Here is a 21730-nt window from a genome sequence, read left to right on the forward strand (position 1 = left end):
GGGGGTGACAGGATTTTCTGCTTGACCCTTAAGATCCTGGGAGGGTGAGGGAAGAAGAGCAGGGAGGAGGAGAGGGAGGGTGGTCTGGGGTATTCCACACCTGCAGGAGCTACCCTGCCCTGGGGGAGAATTTGGTACTGCTGGGGGCTCCTGCCTCCCGCCCCATCCCAGCTAAAGAGCACTTAGGGACTCTGGGCCTTGAGTTGGGAGGCATTCTCCAGAGAGAGTCGTCATGGCCTACCTGAAGGAGTGCCCAAACAAGCAGACCAAGTGGATCATTGCCAGCGTTGCCAGTTTGATTCTGGTGTGTGTCATTGGAGTGGTCCTGTGCTTCACGCTGCAGAAGGTCACCCAGCCAGGTAGGGGCCTCCCCGCCATGCCATTATGCTGGCTTTCCCCCATTGCTCACTCCTTGTCTCAACTAAGGCTCTGTCCCCATGCGGGACAGCTCTTCTATTCTGTATCCCCACCGAGACTCAACCTCATCTATCCCTCCATTTGCCTCTCCCTTACCAACCACACCAAGACTTCTCCCCAGCAGAGGGTTCCATTAGCCTTCTTTCCCTACACCAGGCTTCAGTTGCCTTAAGACCACACCAGATCTTGGTCTTCAGCCCAGACCTCCCTTCTGTGCCCCCAGATACATTTCTTCTTGGAAATCACATGGGCATCTCAAACTCAGCAGACTGAGCCAAACTCATCCCCACACCTGCTCGCCCCCGTGCTTCCTCCATTCATTCACACAGGGACCTGTGAGCAGCCTCCACTCGTCTCGCCTCAGGCTTGTCTCTTCGGGCCCTGCACATTGAGGGTACTGCCTTCCACCTGCTACTCTTTATCTGCTACCACCCTGCCTTCTCAGGCTTCCAAGCTCCTCCTGCACCCCTCCCGGGCCCCTACAGCAGCCTATCCCCACTCACTCAGTCTCTCTCGGCCAGTGAGAGCATTCTAAACACTCAACTCACTCGCTGCCCTCAGCACATGTCCACCTCCTCTTCTGGAGTTCAAGGCCGTTTACAACCTGATCACAACCCTCTTTTCCAATCTTGCCTTATTCCATTTCTATACATCCCATCTGCACAAAGCCAATGGCCATTCCTTTAGGCAACCACCCTTCTTCCTGCAGCCAAGTCTTAGCTTATAATGTCCTTTCTGTCTGGAATAACCAATCCCCTTTGTAGTCAAATTTACACATGTCTTTCAAGGCCCCCCTTAAATGTTTCTTTGTAAACATTTTGACCTTCCCAGGCTGGTTTGGAGGTTCCTGGCACCTAGAAGCCCATATATTTCCCCGCTGTGCAGCACTGATGACTCTGGGGGCCCACTGTCTCTGCTAGATGGCATGCGGGAAGAGTGGGTAACGGACGGGATTCCTGGGCTGGGGCGAGAACTGATGCTGGCAGCCTCCTTGGCTTCCTTCTAGGCTGTGAGCAGGATGCGGCTTGCCGCCCGGACGCAGACATGCTGGACTACTTGCTGAGCCTGGGTCAGATCAGCCAACGGGACAGCCTGCTGGTCACCTGGTACCACGCTGCCAACAGCCAGAAAGAGATGTGGGCTGCTCTGAACAGTAAGTCCAGCTGTGAGGGCGGGGACGGGTCAGGGTGGGAGTGGAAGAGATGGAGGGAAAGCAGAGGTTGGGATAAGACAACTCTACCTGTGAGGTAGCACTATGCTGGCTATCCACACTCCCCTTGAGGAAGTGGGTGCTCAGAGAGGTTGAGTGACTGGCTCAGGCTGTGCAGCTGATAAGCTCTGACTTGAACCAGAGGTCTGATTCCAAAGTCATCATATCCTGCCCTCCTCCCAGCTGTCAGGTGACTACTGTCCTTGGTAAGGAGGACTTTGCCCTCAACGCCTAAGGAAGCCAGAAAATCGAGGGCTATCAAACACAAGCTGTGAAAACCTAAACAAATCGTGTAACTCTGAGTCTCCAACTCAGAATGATTATGGCAACCGATAAGCGATTGCTCACTATGGAGCATGGGTTCTCCTGGGTCCACAAGCAGCCTGTTTCAAGGGTACCGCGTGACAGAAATAAAAAGGAGGCTCAGAAAAGTTGGGTGACTTGCCCAAGGTCACACTGAAAGTGGCTCAGCCAAAATAGGAACAGAGCAGTTGGCCCCACGCTCTGCCCACTGCATTATGCCCAGCTCAGTTAAACAGGAAGACAGCCTCTCCTTCAGGACTGTTAGAATGCTCAGTAGAGAACATTTATGAACGTGCTGATAAACTCTAAAGCAGTAACGATCCAAAATGGAAGACGTTGTCCTCAAATTTGAGCCTGCTTCAGAAGACAGATTTCTGGCCCCACCCCCAGAGTTTCTGATTCAGTGGTTCTGGGGTGGGGCCTGAGAATGTGCATTTCTGACAAGTTCCCAGGTGAGCTGACACTGCTGGCCTCAGGACATTTTCAGAAGCCCTGCTTAACCAAAATCCCTCAATTTCGGATAAGGAAACAGGTCCAAAGTGTGAGACGGTCTTGGCCTAGGCACCAGGTCTGGCTCATTCCCACAGGGCACCACACCAGACAGCCTGTACCTGGGAAAGGTTTACTGAATGAAGAGTTAGGGAGAATTTCCTGGAGGAGGCAGGCTGATAGTCAACAGCGGAGAGGCCACCACAGGATCGGGGGAACCAGTTTGCTGTGCTTCAGGGACCTCCTCTGATGGGGAGGCTAATGTTCACACTTTGGTGATGAGGAAGAAAAAGACCCTTCCCACCAGGCCAGAGAGGCAGGACCTCTCTGGCTCAACCCATGTCAGCCCTGAGGTAGCAGACAGCCAATCCCACCAGGCTGGGACCTGGGCCGAGAAGAAAGCCAAAGGCCCCACCCAGGCAGTGCTATCAGCACGGAAGCACGGAGAGGCACCCTTAGCATAGTTTTCGAGGTGCAGAGAGGACCCCAGTCCCAGTTTTCTTCCTGACAGTCCTGCCAGGTCCCTGGGCTAGGTCCCTGGGAGGAGGGTGGTGCCACAGTTGGGGTGGGGATTCCACTAGTTAGCCAGTGGTAGGGTTAAACGGGTGACATCATCTTGGACATGACTGGACATCCATGTGGAGAGGAGAGGCCAGAGTGAAGGCCTGAGAAGCAGACAAAAGTGGGTTCAAATTTTACGTTGCACATTAATGTACCGCAGAGTGATTTGGGACAAGTTACTTCACCTGTCTGCAGCTCAGTTTTTCCCTCTGCAAAGTGTGGTTTGGTAGGGTGACTATATCATTTATCATCCCAACCAGGGCAATTTTTATAGTGAAAGAGATCAGTAATAATTATGCAGGGATAACAGAAATATACCAGGCAAATGGGGACATATGGTCACCGTAGTTAAGTGAACTACTCCATGTAAATAATAATTAACACATAGTGAATGCCTAACCAGGGATGTTTTACTATTTAATTCTAGTAAACAGGAAAAGGATACACAGAGAGGCCAAGTAACCTGCCCATGGTCACATAGCTTGCAAGTGTGATTGCTTGGACTGGAAGCTAACAGAATGGGTTTAGGGGCTGCACACTCGACCACAGTGGTGCTTTCCTGCCTGGATGGGATGTGTAGAGATCCTGGGGGTGGGGGTGGGGGCTTGGTAACTTCCTGTCTGTTCCCTCTGGAGAGCAACACTCCTTCATGACTGTGCCCCCTGAGGACCAGGGCTACTGCTGTGGCTGCAGGAACCTGATCTTTCCCTCATGGCCTACTCATTCTTCATACCCCCCACCCCACCCCAAGCATGTTGGACCCCCAGATTCAGCATCTGGAAAGCGAGTAACAGCTTTTAATGACAACGGAAAATTTTTCTTGGAAGAAGCTGGACTCAGGTGGCAATTGCAAGGAGGCAGGTTAGGTCCAGCACGAACTCTCCATCAGTGTTTAGTCCAATTTGCGGAGTATTTGCTGGGCCCCTGCTCTGGGTCAGTCTCAGGAAGAAGATTTAGAAGTGAGTAGGACGTGACCCTGTCTTCAGGAAGCAGCAGCACCAGAGGGTCCCAGGACTCAGATGTGGCTCATCGTGGCTCCTTCCTAATGCACCCCTGCCTCCCCCAGATTGGAACTGGCCCCTGTTAGGTGGGACCACAAGGACAACAAGGAAGGAATTTGGAGTTGATTCTCAGGGCACTGGGTGGGGTTGTTTTTGTTTTTTAACAGAAGTGACATGCTCAGGTATGCGTTTAGAACTCACTCTAGTGGCTGTGCAGAGAATGGACTTGGAGGGGATCAGGGCCAGAGATGAGAGGAACATAAAGGGAGTCTGTGAGCATAAACTGGAGAAAAGGCCCCTGCTGATGCCAGCGGCCAGTGATGTTGCAGGAGCTGCGGGCAGCCCCGCCCTCCCTCCACTACACTCCCCAGATGCAGAGTGCTGCTGGCTGGTCTCCCTGCATCTGCTTCCCATTGCACAGGCCTTAGCGCTTCCCAGGTGACATCCCCCTGACTGAGTCAACTGCATGAATTTAAAAGAGAAAAATAACAATGCTCAGTGCTATCAAGGTGCAGAGAGATGGGCAAGCTCATGCACTTCAGGTGGGAACCTGAACCACAACAGTTTTTCTGGACAGTAATTTGATAATGTGGACTAAAAATGACACCCTGCATTGTCCTGACTCAAATTCCACATAGGAATCGAAGTAATCAGAAAACCAGGATAATATATGCATCATTATTAACAAAAAAATTAGAAACTGTAGGAATGTCTCAGGAATAGGACGGGGTTAACTAAATCATGGGGAGCAGCCTCAGCCATGGCTTTTGTAATTTTTTCTTTTAAATGACATAAAAAAAATACGTCATAATGTTGAAAGAAATAGGTTAAAAATTATAAATGCAGTGTGGTCTCAATTGTGTAAAAACTATACATTGACGAAAATGGAAGAAAATACATCAAAACGTGAACTATGATGGAAATGTAGATGAATATTTCCTTATTTCCCTTCTTCCTGTTTTTCTATATTTCTTCTCTCTCTCTCTCTCTCTCTCTCTCTCTCTCTCTCTCTCTTTCTCTCCCTCCCTCCCTCCCTCCCTCTCTTTTTTTTGAGTTTATTTGAGCCAAACAGAGGCTATGCCTGGAAGCGGCATCTCAACAGACAGAAAAATCCTTCCCTGTTTTTCTGTATTTTCCAAGTGTTCTATAATGAACATGAAGTATTTTTTATGATAAGAACAATTGTTTTAAAAAAAATAAGGAAACTGACTGAGTTCTGCCTCTTGCACAGGCAATGTCATGGTCCTAGAGGCAGATGTCACCGTAGAGGGGCTCAACACAGCCAATGAGACAGGGATCCCCATCATGGCGCACCCCCCGGCCATCTATAGCGACAACACCCTGCAGCAGTGGCTGGAGGCCGTGCTGGCCAATTCCCAGAAAGGTAAGCACTTCTCTTGGCCCCCTTCCAGCTCCCCAGCCTGCTGGTCCTCAGAGAGCATGTGCAGGGATCACTCCCCTGGGAGGTAAGTCCAGCGTCCATCACGAGTTGCCCATTGCCTTGGCTTTCCCGCCCAATGTTCCAGAAGCCCGGGCTCAGGGAATTAATTCTAGGTGAGATGGAGGATGTGAGAGGGTATGTGGAGGGTGTTCTGTCCTGGACACACAGGTGAGATGGGGGATGTAAACTGCAAAGTGCCAAACACATACAGGGTGTTCCCTCCTGGATCCACACAACTGGATACAAACATGTTCAAAGCTAAGCTCCACCCTCTCCTCCCATGTCCTTTTGCCAGTTACAGTCAGAATCTAGGCATGACCCTAACAATCCCCCTCTCCCCCATGTCCCGCATCATTTACTTGGGCCAATCCTAACCCTAATCCAACCCCCTGCCCCTGTCCCAGCCACACCATCTCTCCTGGACCTCCTTCCTCACTGGCTTCCTGCCTCCAAATTCAGTCCCTTTCGTCTTCCCCGGACCATTGCCACCACCACACATACCTGAGTGAGCTTTCCAAATCCCAACTGTCATGTCACATCTTTGCTTTAAACCTCCATGGCTCCCCATGGTCCTCAGGACAAAGTGTGATCTCCTTGGCCTGGCTTTCAGCAGCCCTCTGTAACTTCCCGGCCTCATCTCTTGACTTTCCCTTCATCCCCAGCTCCTCACCACCCTGAATAGAATGGGCCTCTGTTCACACTGGGTCCTTCCTCTCCCTAGATTGCCCTTCTCTATTCAAATGCCCCTTCCCAAAGGCCAAATGACCTCCCTACAGGCTCAAGTGGCTTAGGACCCTCTGAGACTGCCCTTTTCATCAGATGCCTGACAACCCCTGCACCAGCCCCAAGTCCTAAGCCCTTAGCTGGCCTCTGTTTCCTCTCCTCGAGAAATGGGAGCTCACTCCTGCAGCAGCTCTTCCTCTCTCCGTTAGTTCTGTCTGTTTGAAAGCCCTTCTTCACACTCAGCCAGAATCTGCTCCGTCTTACCACCTCCCCTCCCCACCCCATCCCCCCACCACACCATACCTGCTTTCCGCCCCAGGAAGTCATGTCTTCCAGTCCTTCTTCCCTGAGCACGAGGACCCAGTTCCCCAAGCTCTCGGCCTCCTCCCCACAGGTATCAAGCTGGACTTCAAGAGTCTCAAGGCCGTGGGGCCCTCCCTGGATCTCCTACAGCGGCTGACAAAGGACGGGAAAGTCCGGAGGCCTGTGTGGGTCAACGCCGACATCCTGAGGGGCCCCAACGTGCCCATCTCCATCGAGATCAATGCCACACGGTGAGTGGTCCCCTCTCTGCCCCAACTGTGTCCAGCCCTCTTCCTTCACTTGGCACGGGAAGTGCTCAGGGGACCCTTCCTAAGTTTGCCTCTGGAGACACCATGTACTGACTTCTGAGCCTTCACACATACTGTAGGGACATAGCCAGGAGTGCAGTGTCCAGGCTCTCGGCCTCACGTGGAAAGGTGCTGGCTCCGGTAGTAAATGGGCATCAGCTGTGATCGGATGGCCATCAGCTGTGGCTAGTTGGCTGTCAGCTGTAACCAGTGAGCCACTGGCCACTAATATAACTGCTGTGGCTACGCTAGCAGCAAATGGGGGCTAGCAAGAAGATGGTGGCTGAGCTAGCAAGAGGGCATTGCAGTTAGCAAGTGGGGTTGGTTGGCAGAGAAGCGGATGACAGGTTGCGGATAGTATGGCTCCTGCTTCCTGTGTCTCCAACCAGCCACCAGTGAGACTATAGTGGTATGACTCCCCTATCTATGGCTCCGTGGGTGTTCCTTTTTGGCCTCACCATGTTCTGCGTTCTTATGTGGGGAGCGGGACTAGAGACCCCGCAGGCCGCCCTGCGTGACACATGGTATTCCTCTGCCTCAAATGCCTTCCCCCCATTTCCTGAAGAATCTTTGCCCAGGCATTATCTCCTCCGAATACTGCCCCACATCCCAGGTTGACAACCACACTTCTAACACAGCCCTTATTTCATTCGGGATACTCTGTATCCCCAGTGACCAGGGCGGGGCTTGACCTGCTAGGAAAGTCTAAAATGCTGACTCCTTGCCCAGCCCCCATGAAATCCTAGCACTGCCACCACCAACAGCCCTTATATATGCCAGCTGAATGGTGCTCTACAGTTTACAAAGAAGGGCCACATAAAGAGAAAAAACACGCCTGATTCAATCCCTATATAGCAGCACCAGGTGTTGGGAGTATTTTCCCCTCATTTGGCAGATGAGAAAACTGACAATTGAGGCTTAATTTATTGAAAGTTTATTATGTGTCCCAGGCACTGTTTTGAGTATTTTAGTTGTAAAACACCATTTAACTCTCACAATGAGAATGAGGTAGGTACTATCATTTTCATTTTATTAATACAGTAACTATCTCCTCAAAGTTAAATGACCTGCCTAAGTCTAGTAATTGTCAGAGCAAAGATTCTAATTCTTTTTGATTCTAAGCCCCACACTTTGTACCATCCATCCAGTATTGGGGATTCTCAAACTGAGGTGCATTTGGAAAGCAGAAGTTTGAAAAATATGGTCAGTGACCCAAGATAAATATGGTTTGTCTTCTTGGAGTATTGATTTTACTCAATAGTTTGGGAAAAGGAAAGGGTAAACTTATTTGCCTATTCGAATTTGCATCAGGGTAAAATCTGAATGAAATTTTAAAATCTGAAGCTTCAGAGGCTCTCACAGCAGGCAGAGCCCAGATCTCTACCCCTGGGGCTCTTGATTTTATCACCTCTGGCCACATGGGGATGTTTAAGAGGCCCTGCCAAGCCTGAAAGAACTCTGTTTTTGAGAACCAGAGGTTGAATAAACTGCGCCAGGTCCCAATCAGGACCTGATCCCAGACCCCTTCACTCCAAAATCCATGCCCAATTTGTGGGACCTTGAACAAGTCACTTCTGCTCTTTAGGACTCTGCTTCTGCCCTTATATCACATAGACTCAATAGGTCCCGACAATTCCTAGCACAGTGATGCGAACCAGGAAATGAGAAGGAGGCCAGCAGGGCTCTACAAGACCAGTGTCTCTGATTCTCTGCAGGTTCCTGGCCTTGGTTCAGGAGAAGTACCCTGAGGCTACCCTGTCTCCAGGCTGGACCACCCTCTATGTGCCCCTGTTCCCAAACAGCACCTATACCCGAGCCATGGTGGAGAAGATGCACAAGCTGGTGGGAGCGCTGCCGCAGAGGGTCACCTTCCCTGTGAGGGCTGTCATGGCACGGGCTGCCTGGCCCCACTTCAGCTGGCTGCTAGGCCAATCGGACAGGTGAAAACTCACAGCCCCTGCTCCTGCCAAACCCACCCCCAGGCACAGAGGCCTCCAGGAAGATCTCATGGCTGAAAGGGTCTTAAAGATTCTGGTATAGCCCCTGCCTAGTACTCACATTCTCTACAACATCTCTGCTTTCTGCTTGTATACTTCTGGTGATGGGCTGCTCACTATCATCGGAGGCAGCCGACTGTCCATTGGTGCATAACTCTGCCTGTTGGAAAGTTTATACTGAGACACAGTTTGCCTCCCTACAGCTTTCTCCCATGGGAGCCAGCTGTGTACTACACAGACTGTACCTGCAACATCTGCCCCAGAGTAGTCCTATAGGGCTTGAGGAACCCTCACCTCCACTCCTGCAGTCTGCACCCTGCTGACAAGCGTCACATTTCTCAACCACTCCCCACAGGAGTCCTAAGGCTGCCCCCTTCCTCCTTCACACCTGACCTCTCCCCCTAGCCCTTTCTATCTTTGTTGTTTTCCTAAAACAGGAAATAGGAGGCACGTAAGCCATCCCCTCCCTCCTCCTGGGCCTCTGCTTTCAGTTCCTGAAGCCCCTGTGGTGGTTTCTGCCCCAGGAAGCGGGGTAGTACTCCGGGAGAAGGGATTGGTGGGACGTCATGCTCAGCCCAGCTAGGGTCCAGTTCTGAGCACAGGAGTGGGGCTGAGAACCTTGCTGGGCCCAGGTAGATGCTGAGCCTGCTCTCTGGGCCCCAGGTACAGCCTGACGCTGTGGCAGGGTGCCTCGGACCCCGTGTCAGTGGACGACCTCCTCTACATTCGGGACAACTGTGCCACCCACCAAGTCTACTATGACCTCTTCGAGCCTGTCCTTTCGCAGTTCAAGCAGCTTGCCAGTAGGAAGTGGCTTTGAGAGGGCGGGTATGGGAAGTGGGGCTGGACTGTGCACAGGGCAGCAGCTGGAGGACACTGGGGCAGAGCTGGAAGTGTGGGGCATCAGAAGGGGGAAGTCCTGTGCGAAACAGGGGAAAGTAATCATTTTAAGTCCCTACTGTGTGCCAACCCCTGGTATCATACTAAGCTGTGTATAATGAAGCAGAGACTCCATTTTATAGACAGGAAAACTTAGGCTCAGAACAGTTAAGGAATGTGTATAAAATCATTCAGTCTTTACATGGTACAGCTCAGATTGGAACCCAGAAAATTCCAAACCCTATATACTTTCTTTTGCAGTAGAGTTCCTCTGTTGGGTTACTCTAACGTTTCAGAGAGCAGCCCCTTTGCTGTGCCTGCTAATCAGTGATCCAGATGTTACCTGTTCCCTTGGACAAAGCCCTCATTCCCTGACTCCAAACCTAGGAGGGTAGGCAGTTAAGCTTGATCTCACAGGGGACCCATCAGATTCAATATCCCTCTCCTGGGAGCCATCTAGGGGAGGGGGAGGGTCCAATCCCAGCAACTCTGCTTATTGGCTGTAGAACCTTGGGCAAGTCACTTCCTGTAATCTACAAAATGGGAAATTACAGCTACCTGGTAGGTTGTTGTGAGGCTTAGAGAGAATGCATGTACAGTCATGGCACTCAGAAGGCGCTCTGAGAATGGCGGTCACTTCATCTTGGCTATTTGGGGCCCCACAGTGAATGCCACAAGGAAGCGAAGCTACTACACAGGGGGCAGCCTGATCCCTCTTCTCCAGCTCCCCAGGGGTGATGGTCTCAGCGTGGTATGGCTGGTTCCTGACATCCAGGGCAACGGAACAGCAGCAACAGTGCAACTCCCAGGTGAGGTCTGCCTGCAGCCCCAGCTAAATAGTGGGGCTTTCCTTTGCTTGGGGCAGGGATTCTGTTACCATGGCAATATGGATAGGAGGTGGGGGAGGACAGTGTTGCCAAGGGCCTGGGGCTCCTGACCTTCAGACCAGCACCTTTGAGCCCTCAGCCACATTGTGAGGCAGACACCGCTTTTCATGTCATTCTGATGAGCCCCAGGCACATTTATAAATCAGCCCTTCCACTTAGGGCCCAGACCTAGTCCACAGATCCCACACAGAAGAGGCACTAGCTCCTCCTCCTTGGCTGCCCATTACCACCCCTCCACCCCTTTCACAAGGGCCTCTGACATCCCCATGATAACTGGACTCCACACACTGTTGCCTCCACTGCCTTTTCCAGACAAAGAAGGCATGATCCTGCTGAACGTGGGCCTCCAGGAGCTTGCCGCTGGGGATCCTATGCCCATAGTACGTGCCCCAGGTGGCCCTGTCCTGACGTTGGAGTCATGTCTGCTGCAGCTTGCCACACATCCTGGACGCTGGGGCATTCATTTGCACATAGCAGAGCCCAGAGCCCTCCGGCCGTCTCTGGCAGTGCTAGCCCACCTCTCCACGCTTGGCCACCTTCCTCGGCCTGTATGGGTCGGCGCCACAGTCTCCCATGGGAGTTTTGTGGTTCCTGGCCACATGGCTGGCAAGGAGTTGCTTGCAGCTGTGGCCGAGGTTTTCCCCCATGTGACAGTGGCACCAGGCTGGCCTGAGGAGGTGCTGGGCAATGGCTATGGGGAACAGCTGCTCACAGACATGCTGGAGCTGTGCCAGGGCCTCTGGCAACCTGTGTCCTTCCAGCTGCAGGCTGGGCTGCTGGGCCAGCGCATGGCTGGAGTTGTGTCCACGCTACTGGCAGCCTCACCCCGGGCCACTGTCACAGTGGAGCACAGCTCCACAGGGGGCAACTATACATCTGTGCGGACAGTACTGCTCGCAGCCAGGGCCGTGGACAGAACCCGGGTCTACTACAGGCTGCCCCAGAGTTACCGCGAAGACTTGCTGGCAGATGTTGGCAGAAACTGACCACCCAGTGGACTGAAGGACCCCTGGGTCAAGACTTCCCATTAGGGAGGCAGGAAAAATAAATGTCTGCCTTTCTCAATGCACTGCACATGTGTCCTTGGCAGGATGGAGTGGGAGTGAGTTGGCCACTGAAAGTGCCTAGAGGGTCTGGAGGCTGGGGGCCAGATCATTCCGGTTGTCCAAAAGGAACTGCTCACAGGCCTTGAATGTGTTGTAGAACTCAGAGGAGAGGCCAGCCACATTGGTGGTCACATAGTTGAGAAAGCCCGGAGTAGCCTGGTTGTAGTAGGAGACCTGCAGGACAGAAAGCCACACTCAGGGAAGCTGGACTGGGGAGGGAGTGGGAGCCCAGTGGACATGAGTGGGGAGGCAGCCTTGCTTAAGCCTGCTGGGAGGGCAGCACCTGGGGCCTTAGAAGACTACAGGACTGCCAGGCATGACCTCCAGCAGGTTTCCAGACCCCTCCCTCTGGGTGCTGACAACCTTAACATCCCTCTGGCACTACCTACTACCATCTTCATGTGTTTCTCCCAGCCAGCCAGGAGACCCTGGCAGACAGGGACTGGGTCTCCAGGGCCCAGCATGGAATCCTGTTTAAAAGGTGTGTTAGGGCCGGCGCAGTGGCTCAGGTGGTTAGAGCGCCATGCTTCTAAAGCCGAGGTTGCCAGTTCAATTCCCACATGGGCCAGTGAGCTGCACCTTCTACAGCTAAGATTATGAACAATGGCTCTCCCTGGAGCTGGGCTGCCGTGAGCAGCCGAAGCCGGTGTGGACTGCCATGGGCTGCCAGCGTGAGTAGCCAGCAGCCATCGTCAGCAGCTAACTGGCGACAGACTGCCTCAGCCAGCACAAGGCTCATAATACCAGCATGGGCCAGGGAACTGTGTCCTACACAACTAGACTGAGAAACAACGGCTTGAACCGGAATGGGCGGTGAGGGTGGGTGGTGGAAGAAGGGGAAAAAAGAAAAAAAGCAATAATTAAAAATAAACAAAATAAAAGGTGGGCCTTAGAGATCTTCCTGAGAAGCTCATCAGTTAAGTGTATTACCTGGGCAAGTCTTAGGGGCCCTAGCAGCAGCTGTGAACCAAGGGGAGCTGCATATCCCCACCCTGGTTCACTTTCAGCCCCCTTCCCACATCGTTTGATGGGCCCTGAGAACCACAGCAAGCCTTCCTAGAACAAAGGGGTATATAAGTAAGTAATGATGAATTTTAGATCAGAACCCAGGCCTTCTGCCCTCAATGTCTAGAGCTTTTCCCAGACCCTGTAGTGGCCTTGGACTTACTCTGCATGGATGAGATCTTAATCAAGGTGAGATTAGATCTCACGTTCAGCCTGATACTCTTAGGTTCCCCAAGCTGGAAGAGAGCCTGCTGGGAGGCAGGAAATGGGGGCCTAGGGCTAGAATTGTGTGAGCCAACAGCACTGAGCCCTGTACATGAGTGTTGATTTGGGGGTGGGTCCAGATGGAGGGCAAAGGGGACATGGCCTCACCTTGGTCAACTGGTCCCCCATGCGCCAGAAGCAGAAGCCTGAGCAGAGGGTCTCCCCGCGCCTATACTCTGGTGTCTCCGGATGAGTGGGCAGCATAACTGACCTGAGTGCAATGACATAAGGGTCCCTGGAGAAGGGCAGAGAAGGGCACAGAAAGAAAAGGTGAGAGCCTATTTTGCCCACCTAAGGCTCCGGAACTCCCCTCAGCACTGACACCAGAGTCTAAGGCATATAAACTCGTAAAGGCCCAAAGGCTGGAGAGGGGAGCCAGCGTGACTTCACTGAATTTTGTGGAAAAGCCCCTCTACCGCAGACACTCGGGAAGGAGTGGTGGGCTTCGGGATTTTCATGCTTCATCTTTCTGTACCTATTTCTAGCAGAAGTGAGGCCATCTGTCCTGGCACCCTCACTGTGGCCCAGCTGGCCAGCTCACCACCCTTCAACCAACATGGGGCTTTCAAAGGATGGACGCCAAGAAGGCACCATGTGAGAAATGGGCTTGCCACCCCAGGGACAGAGACTATCCTGCTTTAGAGCATGAGTGACCAGAGGGGAGGTGTGTTCCCTTGTCCCCTTACCCACAGTAAACCCATGGCAGTCCAGAAAAGCCAAGTGGTACCTGGGGTCCCACAGCCAATAGGAAGCACAGCACTGATTCTTTCTGGGGAGCCCCACCCACGTCCCGCGCCAGCAGGCAGGCACCCACCCATTGTCACAAGGCTTCCGCCGGGACGCCAGGATCACAAAGTCCTGGGGCTTGGCATCGCCGCCGAGGGCAGGGCTGATGACGTGGTAGATGGCATCGTCCTCGTCTACCTGGTGCACGAGTTCCACGCTCCTGTGGGAAGGCCCAGAGCTCAGAGCCCAAGGCCGTCACACCGGTTCCCTGTGCGACAGTGGCTCTGGCACAGTTCTCCCTGCCTCAGCCTCCCCAAGGGGATGCTTGGGGGACATTTTATCCCCTACACTGCTCAGCAGGGAGCACAAGAGAACAGGAAGGCCTGGCCAAGGTGCGCACACACACGCATGAACGTGCACAGGCAAATGCATACACATGCACAACACACACATACCTGTGGGCATATCTCCACGCAGACTCATGGATAGAGACACCCACCGTGCACACAGACCCGTGTGCATCTGTTTGTGCAGGTGCACACGCGCCACACAGGTGTGTGATCATTTACTCGTTGTGCTGAATATTTAGTGAGCGCCGGCCATGTACCGGGCACTACTCTAAGTGCTTCACACGTACTACGAGTTTAATCCTACGATAGCCCAGCAGCAGGTACTCTTACATAGAGGAAGGGCTGAGCCTCAGGGAAGTAACCCACCCTCAGCCACAGAACTAATAGGGAAGCAGGGCTGGAATGTGCTCAGCTGTCAGATGCCGGAGCTGTGTCCCTCAGGCCCGGGCACACCACACTCACGTGCCTATACACACACAATCTTACACCAAAACACACATACGCACACACAAGGACATCCACATAGAGGTGTGCATGACCATGTCCAGACCCACTATCTTCTCCCCTGCTCTCCCACTTACACTCAGAGGCTGCCTCAGGAGCAGGGTGGCTGTGGGCAGGGTTGGGGGAAGCAGTCAGGGGCTCCCTTACCCCTCAGGCCACTCCCCCACAATCCCATCAAATATCAAGATCTGGTCTGGCCTTCAAGGCCCACACCAGCCTACTTCCTCCAAGAAGCCTTCCTACCATATGCCCAACCTTCCACTGCCCCACAGCATTCACCACCATATCACCTCTCAGGCTTCTTGAATGGCACTGCCAGCAGACCTGGGGTCACCTAGACCAGGCTTTTTAAAGCAGCACAGCCCTTTTGCCAAGAAACCCTAAGCAGAAAGCCCGTGTATAAGCAGCTACAAGAGGACCTGCTCAGGTACGAACAGATGGGGGCAGGAAGGGGCAGGCCAACTTGTCAAAAATCAAGCGACCTACTCACTGAATTTCCAAATGCACAGGTCCTCCTTATGGATAAACTCAAGAATATAGGCTCCTCATAATAAGGTATTGGAGAAATGATCAAAGAACCTCTACCCCCAAAATAGGGTAGTGGCATAACAGAAAATGATTTCCAAGGGATTTGAAAAATTACCAGTTTCAGTTTAACATTCTCATATTAAACACCGAAATCTGTTTTCCTAAGAACAAATTTATCTTCTTGACTAAATGCAAAAAGATATTCATATGAAGAATCAGTAAATTTGGGGAACAAATGTGTTCACAGGAATAATATTTATATTCAATCATTCACTACATTCAAAAATAACATATTCGTGTACATATCCATAAAAAGAACTGGCAAACTTGGTAAATTCAGCAAATTGGCCATTAGTTGGCCTGAACCTAGGAGGGAGTCCCACCCACTCCTTCAGCCTTCCTACCCCCACCCTCAGTTCCTGAAACTCCTCTGGGAATGAAAAACTCCATAGAACACAGAATGAATATCACAGATCTATCCATGAGTGCAAATCCGTGACCCATCCCTCAAGTACTAATTTTAAGAGGAGGCCTACGAAAGGACATGACTTGCCCAAGGTCATACAGTTAGTTGGACCAGAAACAGCACAAGATCTTCAACTCCAATTCCCGGCTCAGTCTCTTCCCAAAAGGCTCAGAATACCCCTGACCCTGACTCCCACCTAACACATAACTACAGTCCCCCACCCCACCCCTGGCTAAAGTACAGCAGGGCTGAGCATAATGAGGGATGACTCAGCAGGACAGGTGAGGGCCCATCCTCACCCTCAGGTGTGAGAAGGGGCTCTGCCCCCACTGTGCCGTGTCCCTCACCGGTAATGCTTGTCCCACTCGGGCCTTCGACGCAGGTCTGAGAGTAGCAGGAAGGCCTGGATTGTGTCCACATGCACCAACATCTCCATGTGGAAGGAGAGGTACTTGTCATCCTCCAGAACGTACAGGCAGACCTGCAGGGGACAGAGGGCCGTCTCGTTCCGGCACCCCCTCCCAGACTATGCTGGATGGTGGGGTGGGTTGACCGGGATGCTGGACGCGAAGTCTGGAAGCTCAGGGCTGCCACTGACTCGCTATGTGACTGTGAACAACAGATTCAACCTCTCTGAGCCTCAGTCGTTTCCCTATGAACATGGCTGTTGAGAGAATTTAGCACAGGTGGACAAGAAGGTATCTTAAGAAGCAGTGACTGAAGCAACAGTGGAATGGATCCTCAGAGCCAGGGGCCCATCCAACCCCCTAATGTCATAGGTGGAGAAGTGATTCAGGCAAGAGTGACAGAGCTCATCTTCCCCCAGCCCATGCTTGTTCACTGCCCCACCCCCATCCCTGCTGGCAGAGAACAGCAGGAATGAGAGATGGGGGCAAGAAGGCAGGCAGGGAGGAGAGAAAGATTTGGGGGTTCTCTGCTCCAGGCCCTGTGGGGGCGGTATCTTTCCATAAAGGGATTGGTTTCATGATCTCATCCCATTCCTTTTAAGAAACCCCCTTTTGACCTGAGTGGTTTGAGAGGGTTTCTGCTATTTGCAATCAGTCACCTCTGCTTGCTCAGAGGAGAAATGGTGGGTGGGATCAGCTACCTGGTTGATCTCTGAGGACAGCACCCAGTTGTCCTTGGCGACAAGCATCTTCAGGGAGGAGACGTTGTTGTAGCTCAGGTACACCTGGACAGGGCACACACAGAAGCCTCACCTTCTCGCCTTCCTCGGGGCTCCGTGCCGAGGCCATGCTGAGGTGGGGGAGAGGAACTTGGGTCGTGAAGAGGGGTAGGAGCTGGGCGTTGAGGAAGGAGGCCCAGGCCCGGCCAGACTTGCCCAGTGAACCTGGACAAGCTGCTCCTTCTCTCAGGGGCTCAGATTCCTTCCCCAAACAGGAACACAGGAAAGCCCTTTGCCAACTATACCAATCTTGAGGTATTAATATCCAGTCCCTTTCAGGCCTACCTCCAAACCCACTCCGACAACAGGAGAAGGGTTGGGGGTGGTGCAGTGGGCCCAAGGACTCTACCGTCAGAGCAGGGGGCCTTACCTGATTGCTCGGGTCCCAGGGGACAGAGAGAGGCATCTCCGCCTGCTTACAGGACACAATGTACTTCCTGGAAAAGAGGGAAGAGGACAACCTTGGTCCCTTGGGAGCCCATCTCTTTGGACAAACTTCACTGCAGGCCTACTGTGTACCAAGCCCTGTGCTCCGCCCAGCAGGTGGAAGAGACTCCTGTCTGGCCAGGGAGACTGGACAGGCACACAGAACACAGGAGCGAGAACTTACAAACTCAGTCAGGGGAGGGAAGGGACAGGGGGTTAAGGGTGTTGGATGAAGGTTCATCCAACTGAGCTAAAGTGACTTCACCCTTATGCCTCAGTACCTCATCTGTGAAATGGGATCAGTAGTCACACCTGCCTCATAGGGTTGTCATGAGGAGAACAGTGCTTGGCATACAACAAATACTCCAGGAATGCACACTTTCCTTACTAACAATGGATGGTGATGGTGACCCCTGGTGTATTCACAGCTCTTTCAAGTTCGTAAAGTACTTCCTTAGCAGAGTCATTTACACCTGAGTTTGCATCTTGAGCAATCGCTTCTCCTTTCAGGAACTTTCTTCATCTGTCAAATGGGCATCAGACTCAATGAAAGGAACACAGGATTTGCAATTGGCCACATCCGACCAGGTTCAAATTTTCACTCTGCTGATCATTCCTATCTGTGCCTGTGGCCACCAAATTCCTCTGTCCTCAGTGTCCTTGCCTGTACAAGGAGCCAGTCAGACCACTGTGGAATGAGGCTGCCTGGATGCAAAGGGCCCAGCCAATGCCCTGCACAGGGGCAGTACTGCAGAAATGAGAGGCCCGAGGCCTGGGGAGCAGGTGGACAGCCCTGAGCCCTGTGTCCCTCCCACCACCCAGCCCGACTTGCCTGTCCAGGCGGATCTTTTTCCTGGCACTGGCCTCTCGGTACCGCCGCTCGCCATCCTGGGGAGAGAAGCAGGCACAGACTGTGGTGCAGGCAGGACAAACCAGCTTGTCCCCCGGAGTGGGTTTGGAGGTTACTGATACCCCACTTCCCCGCCAAGGACCCAAAGAGGCCCTGCCACCCTCCAGTGGAGTTCAGGCCTCACTGGGACCACCAGAGTCAGAGCAACCTAAAGTGCCAGGTCACCAAGCTCCAACCCCAGCTTCCCCTCAGACTCCCTGAGTGACTCTGGGAACACCAGCTGCCCTCACTGGACCTCAGTTTCCTCCTCCAGAGAAGGAGATCCCTAAGGGTACTGGCAATGCTAATACAAATCCACATTTACTGAGTATTTGCTATGTACCAGGCACTCTTCTAAAGTACTTTTCGTGAAAAATTTCATCCAGGCCTCACAGCAACCCTAGGAGGTTGAAACTAGTATGATCGCCATTTTACAGAGGAGGAAACTGAGGCATCAAAAGGTTAAATGGCTTGCCCAAGGTCCCAATGGTAGGAATAGAGCATGGATCAGAACCGTGATGGCCTAGCTCGGAGCTCGTCCTCTTAATCACAACTTCTTATGTCTCCCCACTAATGAGCATTAAATAGCAAAGGCCTGAAAGGACCTTGGGGACTGTACACTATACCACCCGTCTGCCAGGTTCCCTACTCTTCCACCCAACACTCACTCCTGACTGCCCAACCCCCAGCTACAGAGCAAGGGGTTTTCACAGCCTGTGCTCGACCTTGTGAGGCACACACGCAGGGCAGGGACCTTCCCAGACAGAGGAAAAGCCCTCTCCAAGGTCACTCCCTGCCCGCCCCCCACCCCCCAGTGGCAAGCCAGGGCCTGGCCCCCAAGAAAGCATTTTTTAAGGGATAGCCTTTGAATCCAGGTCTCTCACTCTTGTCCCTGTGCTCCTTGTTCTCCTGTCACCATTGTCATAACACTCACCACTTCCTGAGTGCCTGCAGGCCTTAGCCAGGCCCAGGGCAAGTATCCCAAGATGCCCCCACAGCCCGGTCAGGCCAGGACTACAGATGTGCCTGCTTTACACATGGGGACTGAAAGCCCGCAGAAGGGACCTGCTAGAACATGACAGAGGCGGTTCCAATCCATATCTGACCCCAAAGCCAGTGCTCTTCCAACTCTGCAGGCCCATGAACGCCTGTTAACATCTAACTATGAGCCGGGCCCACACAGTCTGAATTCTTGCAGGCAGAACAAGGTGCCCACCTGGCCCAAGGGGCATCTCTGGGGATCACACCAGCACTCTTACTACTGGCTATACCCCAGCAGAGGAGCAGGGCTGGGCCCATTGCTCCCAGGGCCTGCCAAGGGCCAGCCCCAACCTAGGCAGAGAGGGAGGGGAGCTGGTGCTGGGGCAGGGTCCTGCCTGACTCACCCCAGGCTGAGGCCGAATCCAGGGCAGCATCTGGGGCTGACCATTTGCATCCAGCACCACGAAGGTCATGAAGGCGCTGTTGATATGCCGGCGGTGGGTCTCGGCCTCCTGGCGGTAAGCCTCCACGCACACGCCGACCTCCATGCTGAGGGGAAGGACGGCTGCTCTCATGCTGAACAGACCTTCCCGAGGCCATGCCCCTTCCCCAACACACGGGCTCACACACACACGCGCACGCGCACACACATGCACTCCTGCAGTGCTTCCAGCAGCGGATCGGAGTCCCGCTGGTAGGCAACCCAGAACTGTTCCCTTTCATCGGTGTTTGCAGAGCACCTACTGCATGCCTGTCCCTGTGCCACTCACTGGGGACACAGAAATGAATAAGCCTGACCGGTCCATGCCCGCGTGGGCTAACAGCCAGGGATGGATGGGCCAACAAACATATATATACATATATATATACATACATATACACACATATATATATAAAACACATAATGATAATATGAAAGTGAAAATATGTCATGGAAGGACATAAGCAAAGGGGTGGAGGTACAAAGCCTTATTAGAAAAATTGTTCATTACATACACATTCGCCAGCGCTCTAACACCCGTGATCCTGACAGGTCAGTGGGTGCTGTTTCTTTCTATCTGACTGTCTTGATTAATTATAAAATAGCAGCCACCACCATCCCCCTCATTTAAGAAGGTCTGTGATCCCAGAATGTAGACAGTATACAGATAGAGACACCAAGACCTAGAAAAGGGCAATAACTTGCCCAAGGTCACACAACAGTCAGGAAGAGCATGTGGACCGGAAACCAGGCCTCACAGCTCCCAGGCCAGGGCTTTTCCCCTGCACAGCAGCAGAATGTGTGCTGGTCAGACTGCGAATAATAATAGTAATAATAATAATAGCAGCCATGGTTGACCTTCACTGAACATTTTCTCTGGTAACACTTCATTGAATCCTTACAACTATAAGATAGTTGTGATGAGCCCCATTTTACAGGTGAAAGGACTGAGGCTCAGAGGGATTAAGTAACTTGCCCAAAGTCACACAGCTGTTAAGAGGTGAGCCAAACTTGAACCCAGGCAGCCTGCCTCCAGATCCTTCACTTTTAACAACTACAACACGATCTTTGAAATTGTCAAAAAAAGATAGATATTTAAAGTAAGCTTGTCTGGGAATAAGTGTCAGAATGCATTCCAAAGGTAAGGGCTTGGGGAACTAAGTGTTGTTTTAGGAAAAGGGTGGGAAAAGGTTTGATAATGACAGAACACTGGCAAGAGGTGACCCTGTGATCTGATCCTCCACAGTGTGGCAAGACCGGAGGCAGGAGCCCGGAGACAGACACCCACTGAACACGAGGTGCGATCCCCGACAGCAGGAGGCCCAGGACGGGGGGAGCCCAGAGGAGGGAACGTCAGAGCTGAATCTTGGTGATGGTGAAAGGACCCGGCAGCAGGGCAGGGTTTAGACCTCAGCAGCAGGGCGAAGGGCTCCTGGCAGATTTGCAGGTGGGTCCCTTCTCTAGTCAAGGAGAGCCCTCAGCCCAGGGGGACCACAGTCCCGCCCATCCTACCTCACCTATTCTTGAAGGCGTTGTTCACGATGGCCTGGAGCACCAGGCGGTCCCCAACCTGGGATGGGCCCCGGAAGTGGAACATCTCAATGGCCTTCAGTGTAGGGTGGGCACGACACAGCCGGCTGGAGGAGGCCAGGGGTGGGGAGGACAGGTGAAATGTCCCTATTGCTTCAGCCACTGGCTTGAGCCAGCCTCCTCCCCCTAGCCCCATCCCCAGACCCAGCCAAAACCACATGCACCACCCTCTGGCCCACCCACTCCTACCCAACCCAGTGACAGTTTTGCCCAGAGGAACAGGGCTAAAGTTCCATTTCACAGCTTAGAATACTGAGGTCTAAGTGCATGGCTGGAGAGCAGCTGAGTTTAAGGTGACAGAAAAAAGCCTAGGGCAGGGCTTCAGGTAAGTCCCTTCCCCATTTTCCTTCCAACCTTTATACCTTAGCACCTGCTGTTCCTACTACCTGGAAGCCCTCCTCTTACCCAAACTACCCAAAGGCCCAGCTGAAGTGTCCTTCCTCTATCCAGGAAGCCTTCCCTGACTATTTGGCCTCTGATCTTCCTCGGAGATCTTATTGCACTCAGCCCGGGCTGCCCCAAAGGCCATTGCTTATATGCATTATGTTCCACCCATTAAACACAGAAGAGGAGCCACTAGAGCTGGGTTCTAAAAGGTGAGGATACATTTGCCTAAGGAGGGTGTGGGTTGGGAAGAGCATTCCTGGGAGAGGGAACAGCAAGTACGAAGTCATGGAGGTATAAGAGTGTCAGTTAGTGAACGTCAGTT

At 52.7% G+C, this 21730-nt stretch overlaps 2 protein-coding genes across 3 annotated transcripts in view; one reads left to right on the forward strand and one right to left on the reverse strand.

The window, feature by feature from the left end:
* Window positions 1–232: 232 nt before the first annotated feature.
* Window positions 233–11505, forward strand: FAM151A (family with sequence similarity 151 member A; the record flags this gene model as incomplete). The annotated part of the gene is made up of 8 exons (XM_081057957.1): window positions 233–359; window positions 1424–1570; window positions 5213–5365; window positions 6540–6699; window positions 8472–8696; window positions 9417–9556; window positions 10298–10441; window positions 10832–11505. The coding sequence occupies 8 exons, from the start codon at window positions 233–235 to the stop codon at window positions 11503–11505; spliced, it is 1770 nt and encodes a 589-aa protein (XP_080914083.1).
* The window catches only part of ACOT11 (acyl-CoA thioesterase 11), a 52131-nt gene continuing 38070 nt past the window's right edge, over window positions 7670–21730 (reverse strand). For both annotated transcript variants that reach the window (XM_081057955.1, XM_081057956.1), the window contains 9 exons: window positions 20949–21068; window positions 19355–19499; window positions 17913–17968; window positions 17025–17091; window positions 16577–16660; window positions 15816–15949; window positions 13709–13840; window positions 13003–13129; window positions 7670–11799 (listed from right to left, as the gene is read on the reverse strand). In XM_081057955.1, coding sequence (XP_080914081.1) covers window positions 11644–11799; window positions 13003–13129; window positions 13709–13840; window positions 15816–15949; window positions 16577–16660; window positions 17025–17091; window positions 17913–17968; window positions 19355–19499; window positions 20949–21068 — 1021 coding nt within the window. In that variant the 3' untranslated portion in view covers window positions 7670–11643. The remainder of the gene's footprint in view (window positions 11800–13002; window positions 13130–13708; window positions 13841–15815; window positions 15950–16576; window positions 16661–17024; window positions 17092–17912; window positions 17969–19354; window positions 19500–20948; window positions 21069–21730) is intronic.

The sequence above is a fragment of the Rhinolophus hipposideros genome (genome assembly GCF_964194185.1).
Source record: "Rhinolophus hipposideros genome assembly, chromosome: 8".
NCBI classification, from domain to species: Eukaryota; Metazoa; Chordata; class Mammalia; order Chiroptera; family Rhinolophidae; genus Rhinolophus; species Rhinolophus hipposideros.